General features: G+C 47.7%; 1 protein-coding gene across 7 annotated transcripts in view; it reads right to left on the bottom strand.

The window, feature by feature from the left end:
- Positions 1-1,446: 1,446 nt before the first annotated feature.
- snphb (syntaphilin b) overlaps positions 1,447-9,373 on the bottom strand; it is a 31,804-nt gene continuing 23,877 nt past the window's right edge. For all 7 annotated transcript variants that reach the window (XM_069169279.1, XM_069169278.1, XM_069169280.1 and 4 more), the window contains one exon: positions 1,447-9,279. In XM_069169279.1, the coding sequence (XP_069025380.1) occupies positions 7,206-9,279 (2,074 nt within the window). In that variant the 3' untranslated portion in view covers positions 1,447-7,205. The remainder of the gene's footprint in view (positions 9,280-9,373) is intronic.

Below are 9,373 nucleotides of genomic sequence, written 5' to 3'. Positions count from 1 at the left end.
CGTCAAAAATGGCATAAAAATGTCACACTATGGTATGTCGTCCAAAATATCATAGAAATATAATATTATGGTACATCCTCTAAAATATCATAAAAATATCATACTGTAGCATGTTGTCCAAAATATCATAAAAATATCATATGTACATGTGCTCCAAAATGCCATGAAAACATCATAGTCTTCAAAACGTAATAAAAATGTCAGTGAGACAGTTCACGATAGAGAAGTTTGTTCCTCCTCCCTCCCCGTACGTGACGGGTCACTTGTTAAATATAGAGCTTTGATTGGTTCATGAACGTCACACGATCACGCAGCAAAAACAACGACGCTTGCTGGGAGTTAGTTGGTTGTAGGTGCGCCGGTGCTAACTGCGGTTCTGTCCCCGGGCTGGAGTCCACGACCCGGTAGAACCGCTCGGCCTGATGTGAACGGTTGTATGTTCTGTACTCACCTGCTGCAAGATCACTTCCAAAACGGAAGCTTCCTTGTCGTGTGACGTCATTTCCACCAACGTACATCCAGACGAAGCAGCCCGGCTTCACTCCAGCATGTCCTCCACAATATCAGCACAGCTCTGTCCCTCAGCGAGCTCTTTCAGCGCAGAGACGCACACGACCGCGAGGATGCTGGGACACGTGTTTATTTTGAAGGACACAATCCCGGAGGTCATGTGCTCTCCTGCCCTGCTGCTCTGTGTCCAGCTGGAAGAGACGCGTCCAGAGCACGTGGAGAGATATCAGTAACAGCAAACACCTGCTAGTTATCTCTCCCCCAATCCTCCCCCTGAACCTCTCCCCCAATCCTCCCCCTCAATCCTCCCCCCAATCCTCCCCCTGAACCTCTCCCCCAATCCTCCCCCTGAACCTCTCCCCCAATCCTCCCCCTCAATCCTCCCCCCAATCCTCCCCCTGAACCTCTCCCCCAATCCACATTTGTGCCCATCCCGGTGCTGCGCTGAGTGACCTCTGTGACCTCTGTGACCTCCGTGACCTCTGTGACCTCCGTGACCTCCATGAGTCCTCTGTAGTGTACCAGTACCAGTGTACCAGTATTAAAATGTATAGTTTTCATACTGTTGCACAAGTGCTGATTACCGGTACTGAAAAAAAAAATACAACCCCTGGAAACGGTGTTACATCAGAGGGAAACAAATTCTATCAGACTGTATTTTCACGTGTCCCCCGTCCAAATAGTACAAGTGATGTCCTACCATGTTTTTAAACTTATCTTTTTATTTTTTTATTTAATTTCAGCCTGAAAATACAACATATTTTCTACTGTATATTGGAGGGGACAGATTGGTATTCTCTCAGTATTGGGGGGTGGGCTGGGCTGGGGTGGGGTGGGGGGGGACACGAGCCCCCCCCCCAGCCCAGCCCATGATTCAAGAAACACATCCAGAGATACAAAATGCAGACAAAGACACAGATGGAGACAACAGGAAGGTTTCCTTCATGCTGTTTAATATTGGGGCTTCAGGTCTGTCTTTATACAGTGTGGTGGGAGGTGGAGCCCTCGTGATACGTTACTGTACACACTAATATTGCCATTAAAATATCATTTACATGATGTTATCTGTAGATATCAATGATGTCAGCTAGTTCCTATACAAGGCATTGAATGTTGTCAGTGGTAGGATGTCAAAGGACTCTGTCTATATGAATTATCATTACATAGGCAGGGGAACACAGACAGACAGACAGACAAGGAATAAAGCGTCGAATGACAATACACATTCAGATATTGTCCAAAAAAAAGCCAAACTCCCTCCACCTGCATGTTTCCACAACAAATATTCAGCACCACGTGTGTCTCAGACAGACGTGGTGTTTAATCAATCAGACAGACCGAACACCGACTCAACCTCACCGCAGCAGGAGGCTCAGGTGTGTCCTGGGACAGAAAGAGACGGTGAGGTACAGCGACAGCGTTCAGCACCGACAGAGACGGCGTGGGACGCTCTCCTCGGCATTTGGATCAACAAAGTTCTGCATGGTAAAAACTGGCCGGAGAAAAGTTGGGTCAAACTTTGAATGACGAGTCCGAAGCCTTTAATGGGACACGGAGGCATTTGGGAAACGACCGGACTTTTAGAGTCCACAACCAGGACACTGCAGGCCGTGATGTTTGAATGTTACCCATCAAACAGGGAAACGTGGGAGGCAGACGGCCCCGGGGATCAACCGTAGGATTGTGTTCACCGAACCCGATGAGGATGAAGAAGAAGTCTCTCTAAACGTCGTTGGACACACCGGCGTACATCAAACACACCAACGCAGAACACACAACCAACCGTCAAAGTCCCACAGAAATAATAACTTTAAAATAAATGGTGTTTGCAGTGCGATGTGATTGTAAAGATGTTGAATCAGGACTAATGGAAACACCAGCTGCCATCCTGGACGAACAAGACGATAACTTGTGTCTATAAAATCCATATGACCTCAAGATAATAACTGGTGTGCAATTTACATCAAATAACTTGTGGTGTCAGATCCATAAAACATGTTAATAATATGTATGCAAAAGAGAATAAATGATTGTACAAGATGTTTTCTTGTATGAAGAAGGCAAAAAGATATCACTCGTGCGCACGATATTAAAGGTTCAGTGTTTATATTATATTCAGGGGGATCTATCGGCAGATGTAGAACATAATATTCATAATTATGTTTTCTTTAGTGTATCTGACGCTGAGAATCGTTGTGTTTTGTATGACCTCTGATGTCCATCACATGACTTTCATATCCTGATCTATGACCAGCGTCATGTGACATGCGCCTCTTCGCTGCCCTCTAGTGGACCGAGAGGGTAAAATGGCAGCGGGCTGCTCCATCTTCCTGTTTCTACAGCAGAAGGAACAAACCAAAGAACTGGCTCATTCGTCTGCACTCTCATCACTAGCTGCCGCTGAATCTTACACACTGCTCCTTTAAATGACAACTTGTACGACCGACTCGAGTTATGGACGTTTCAACATGCGCAAGATGAGTAAAAACAAACAACAACAAAAAAACATTCGGGACTTCAGAGGCTTCGTAATTCAAACAGAATTCAACATTTCAGTGACACGTCTTCACAATCGGTGCCTTACAAAAAAAAAAAAAAAGATCAAACGCGAACATACCAGACCACATAATGCTGCACAGGTGTAGACTGCTGTGCTGAGGTAACTGAAGGGGGTTGAGATGATTGCAGTTTCCCACAATAGGCCTGAACCTCCACGCGTACCCTGTCCTCCTTCACCCTGTTTGATGACAGCAGGCTGTCCAATCAGAGTCCAGTGCAGATATACAGTATTAATCATTCACATGACCTTCACCAGTAGACACACTGTTACGCAACACATGAAGGTTGAGAGGAGGAGGCCGCCTCCCACATTCTCACACCTGCTTCCTCACAGGATTACAGTTTATGGCTTCTGGTCAAACAGGACGCTGTTTTTGTTTTTGGCCTAAATCCAACTTCAGCAGATCCGTTCACACAGTCAGGAGATGAGGAGACGTTACGGACGAGCGAGCGGAGACGGTCCTGTGCGTCTCGAAGGCATTCGTTCCATCTTTTCATGGATGTTGAAGCATTAATAACAGACCGGGGTTAGTTTTCACGATTGTCACTGACATCTGTCAATCACACAAAGCATAAACACAGCTCCTCTTCTGCCGACAGCATTTTGGAAATGTCAGTTGTTTTGGAAAGTTTGTGGTCAAATGTAAAGAGAGGAAATACTGCTGGACAGTATTGACGGACAGAATGACGTCGATGAGTGTCGCGGTCTCATTAAGGGTCGGCCGGCCTGAAACGTGATCAGCAGCACATCGAACTGAACCGACACAGAACCACGAGGCAGAACTCAGACGGCACATCACACTTCGGATACACATACAATCTCCACTTCAAGTAGTTGCTTCAAATTCATAAAGTGAACAATAGTGCAAAATATTGATCAACCAAAGAGAAAAAGAAAAAGAAAAAGATTCACGCTGCGTGTTTCCAATCAGCGGGAGTCAAACTGCTCTCAGTGGTTGTTGGATGTTGTTGGATGTTGTTGGATGTTGTTGGATTCCACGTTGGACTCAGGAGGCTCCAGACAGACACATCTTTAGATTTTACGGACAGATTACGAGGCGGTTCTTTCTGTTTCTTCGTGGTCATTTCACATTTTTTCTCTTTGCAGTTATTTTGCATCTCTTTTCGGGTCTTTGTCGTCTTTTTGCGTCTCTTTGTCCTCGTTTTGAGTCTTTTTTGAGTCTGTTTACGTCTCCTTGTTTTTGATTTGAGAATCATTTGACTGATTTTTATCCACCGTGCTATCGCTGCTGAAGGTCTCTGCGACCTTTCAGTAATCCTTCCATGACTTGCTAAACACATTCACACAAAGAAAGTGCTCTGATCCTAAATGCAACTACAACCCAGATATCTAATTAAAGTAGGTCTGGAGTGTCGACGAACACCTACTGCAGAATGATCTGTAAAACAAATAGAGTTGATTTATTTGCAGTGACTGACTAACTCTTGTACAGTGGACGTGAAACACACACTACCAGAGTGACAGTTAAGAACTACACCACAAGAGCATTAAGTTTAGCAGAAATATACAGCACAGATCACAGACTGAGCACAACCCACTTCCTTCAGATGTACATCGAAGTGTCAAATTGAGTCGGTGAGTATCTACAACGTGTTTGATCATCGTGTGACTTCTCTATTAGATTTGATCGGTCGAAGAGATTATTTTATGTGTTATGTGAAATGGAAGTAACGCTAATCTAGTTCAGTTATTTTCAGTAATTCAAGGACCGACCGCATGACTGAGTCTGGAAAGTATTCCAGCCTGAATTATAAATATCTACGTTGTTCTTATTACTTTCATCAACACGTAGCAACTCAAAAGATATTATTAAGGAAACTGCACAAATAAAATGCCTGAAAAAAAAAAAAAACCTATTCAGGAACTTCACACGACATGAAACACCAACTTCTCGTGTTTACACTTCAATTTCATACAGATTAAACAAAATAAAAATCTTTTACCTTTGGATTTCACCTTGTCACAGGCTAGCTTATTATGCTAAGCTAAGCTAATTGTTTGCTGGCTGTAACTTGATATCCAGCGTACGGATGAGGGAGGGCCATCGACCAGCCAATTAAATTGTATTGCACGGAACAGCTCGGCATTGTGGGAAAAACAATACTGAACTGTTCCTTTAATCGTAAGAAAAATAATGAAAGAGTGGAACATATGTGGGTCTGCACAGTCCAACCCAGAGGGATCTGTGCACGGAGAAGACAAAAGAAAAACATCAACAGGTTTGATTTCGGTCCTAAAATAAGTGGCTTTCTGTTCAAGTGAATGAACCTGAATTCTGGATGAGTTTTATACGATTTCTGGGGATTTAATCGTGATATTCTCGGGGTAGAAACACAACCAGCACAGCGAGACAGGAGGAACATCCATCTCCCCTCATCTTCTGTGAGAAGCAACACATCCCTCATTATTAAATAGATTTTGCCCGGCGGTCCTGGAGATGAAAAGAGCACATCCTACTGCAAAGTCGGCAGAAAAAGAAGTAGGAGCAGAAGTTATTAGCTGGTTCTCCATCCAAACGTAGAGCAAATTTTAACCATGTTTCAGGAAAAGTATCACAACAAAAGATGCAAATCAATAGTTGCTTTCATTATCACTGTTCTGCAAATATTAAAAGATTTTTCACAAAGATGAACAGCTGCTGCCGCTAATTCTCCGGTCACGTTCCAGTAAACAACTACAGAAGAAAAGGATGCAACAAAAAGACATCACCGAGTCTGGTTCCATTGCAACTAATTGCATTTCGCTTTTACTGATACACAATTAAACATACAGGTGGATGGAAACGCACCTAATTCACCTCCTGAGGAATCCAGAAGTCAGAACTAGCAACAGACTAACGCAGCCACAACTCGGGTATCTAAGAGTATCTTCCAGTGGTGCTCCAGGAATTCCTCTTTTTTTGCAGTGAAGCTCAGTTTTATTTATTTACGGCCACAACATGCAAGAAAACTACCCAAAACAAAGGGGTTCGTTTTGGGAAATGCACATTGAGAACATATTACTACCTTTCTTGTCAAGACTTACTGACAATAAATAGTTCCAGTCCACGAGTCCCTGTGAAACCTCCAAACTAAACCGACGACACATAATTTGTTCATTTGTGAAACTGTGGGGAGGATTTTTCAGGGGCCTCCGATCTTGATGCTGAGCTAAGCTGAACCTAAAGCTCCATCCATGGAACTAATTATACTGCAACACAGCTAAAGGAAACAGACAAGGCATCATCCAACACACAGATAGTGGAGCGATAAGCCTCCGCATTTATTTAATCTGCTGTGACGATTCTGGAAGAAATTAAAAATCAGACCGCAATTTGACCAAAATAATCCTTCTATTATAAAGCGACGTGCAGTGTTTTAACATCATCTACAAGCTCATTTATTAAAGGAGTCCGATTTCTGGGATCGTAGATCATCTCTAACTCAGAGTCTCTGAACACAAAGCGGTGTCAGGTTTAATCTGTACGCCGTCTACCCGGCAGAAACAGAGACAGCAATGTGGGAGGAGTCTGAAGCTGGAGGAAGCCTCGCTGTGTTCCTGTGTTTCTACTCTTGGAACATTCCTGAGTTCTGAGTCTGTGTTGTTGTTTCTCCACAGAAGATAAGATCCGTGAAAAGTCTCTGCGGTCATCGGAAACGAACCAATTCTTAATCATGGTGGATTTTTTTCCTCAGTCATTGGTCAACGAGAGCACACACACACACACACACACACACACACACACACACACACACACACACACACACACACACACACACACACACACACACACCGTATATCACGGATACATCCAGCAACACGATCGTTTCAACATGTCAGAATCTAATCTTTAACATTCTCTCTGCATTTAAGAACAAAATAAACAATCGGCGTCAAACATCGAAGCGTAGATCATTCGATTCAATCAGCTCATTCAGGTCAGTAAGTAGCAGACAGCAAGAAGCTGCGGGTGGGAGACGGTGAGGAGAGGGACCAACCAGAACAGAGTTTACCAGTGAGATTCGTCCTCAACGCACGTCTCCTGCGCATTAAGCTAATAACCTTGATGAGGACTCTTGCTCTGCTCACACCACGAGACCCAAACAGGAGAGGTTGAATAGACCAGACTCTCCTCTTATATCTGTGACCCCCCCATGTCCCCCCCGCCCGCGGGGTAATGCCTCAACCCACCTCCCCTGCGCAGCGAGTGCAGCGCCACAGTGCAGCAGCCCCTCAGCAGCGACCCTATGTGGTACATGGGCTGTCCATCGCGGACCGGACCGCGGCACAGCCACGCCACCGTCGGCACCACAGGGATGGCGACCGCCAGCAGATCCACCATGAAGTGGCGACTCCAGTAGGTTTTCTGAATCGGCCCGGAGCCCGACGGATCTCCGTCCTCTGCCGCGGCGCCCCCTGTGGCATCTCGTTCTATAGTTCCATCCTCATCGTCGTCGTCCTCCTCGTGCACCTCCACCACTGTGACGCCAGCTATTTCCTCGTGAGAAGTAGATCTCCTGGGTTGGGACGTGCGAGGCTGCTCTACACGTAGTGATAATCCCCGACGACTTGGACTCAGCTCGCCGGTCTCTGCTTGGGTCGATCCTGCTGATAGACCGATTTCCTGCTGCCTGTCCTCCATGCTGAGGTTTTCAGGAATTGTCCCACAACGTCTGACTTCTCCACAGCATCCTCCGGACTGAAGCTCCCCCTGCATCCCTGCTGATATCTCTGCTGAATCATACAGTTTTCCCTGCGCTGCCTCCTCCTCCACCTCCTCTTCCTCCTCCTCCGCCTGACCTTCCACTTCCGTCCCTCCCACCGAGTCCATCTGTGTCTGCTGCCCTCCCTCTGCCAGTCTGACCTCAGGTGTTTCCACATGCTCCTCTGTTGCAGAAGCTTCCTTCTCTCTCTTTTCTTTCTCCTGCTTCTCCTCTTCCTCCTTCTCCCCATAAAGGGGACTCTCCATGGAACAGGCCACAGTGGCGGACCGTGGCAAAGGAGGAAGTAGCGGTGTACTGGAGACCGGGATTGGCTCTGTGGCTGTGCTCATGACCGTCGCTGTGGTTACTGAAGTTGTGGTGGTGATGGAGTCCAGCTCCTCCTCCCCCTCATCAGACATCCAGGTGGAGGTCGGGCTGCAGGCCTGGGAGCGAAAAGTGCGTTGCTCTGCGATGGTATCCAGATCGGAGGGGTAGCCCGCCGTGGCGGGGATGGGACAGCTCTCGGTCTGAATGCCCGTCTCCCTCAGCGGGTGCAGATACAGGTGGTGGTGGGAGAGGCAGGGGTGGCTCATGCAGCTGACGCCGCCCAGACCGCATCGGAAGGGCGCCAACCGCTCGCCCGGGCACAGCTTCTCACAGGTGGAGGAGTGCGGCATCGTGTGCGGCACGGAGTGGGACAGATTGTGAGGGAAAGACCGAGGTAAGGTGTGGGAGAAGGTGTGAGGCAACGAGTTGGGCAGAGAACAAGGCAGAGAACGGGGCAGAGAGTTGGGCAAGGAGTTGGGCAAGGAGTTGGGCAAGGAGTTGGGCAAGGAGTTGGGCAGAGTGTGGGAGAAGGTCTGCGAGTAGGAGTTGAGTAAAGAGGCTGTTTCCTCGGAGAGGAAGGCGGCCTCCAGCAGGAGGTCGGCCTGGCTGGGGACGCTGCTCTCCCCACAGCACACAAAGCCGCTGTCCTGGGTGCCGTCGCCGGACAGACAAGGGAAGTCCGTCGCGTTGCCGTTGCGGTCGGCCATCGCCTGATCACTCAGTTTGGTGTAGGTTGAGCTCCGAGTCAGAGAGCGAGCTGGAGAACCGCCGCAAGAGCAAGACCCCCTCCCTCCTACTGTGAATTTAGATACTCCCGCGGGACTTTCCCCAGAAACTGACGCCGGCGCCGAACCCCCGACACGGATCCGACAGCCCGGTATGCCTTCCCCCTCCTTGGCTAATCCAGCCTGGGCCAACTCCATGCTGAGCAAAAGGTTCTCGAGTTTGTGGTTCTGAGTGTTGATGTCCTGGAAGTACTTCTGGACCCCGGCGTCCCCGCTGAGATCCCCGGCATCACTGAGCCTGGCGCGGACCGTGTCCACGGCCTCTTTGAGCTGCTGGATCTCTTGACGCGCCTCCTTCAGGGCCAGCTGGGCCTCCACACGGTGACACTCCTCCTCGACCCAGTCCTCCTGCATCCTGTAGAGCTGGCCTCGCAGCTCGTCTATCTCGGTGTCCCTAAGACGGTCGAATTGGAGAAAAGGAAGGAAGGGTGAGAACCTGGAAGAGGAAAAACCTTTCTGGGTCATATTGCTAATCTCTCTCCCGGTCT

The sequence above is a fragment of the Embiotoca jacksoni genome, unplaced genomic scaffold, assembly GCF_022577435.1.
Source record: "Embiotoca jacksoni isolate LCO1_2020_lvr unplaced genomic scaffold, fEmbJac1.0.p SCAF_43, whole genome shotgun sequence".
NCBI lineage: Eukaryota > Metazoa > Chordata > Actinopteri > Embiotocidae > Embiotoca > Embiotoca jacksoni.
The sequence above is the reverse complement of the archived record's forward strand: the minus strand, read 5'-3'. Positions and strand labels throughout refer to the sequence as shown.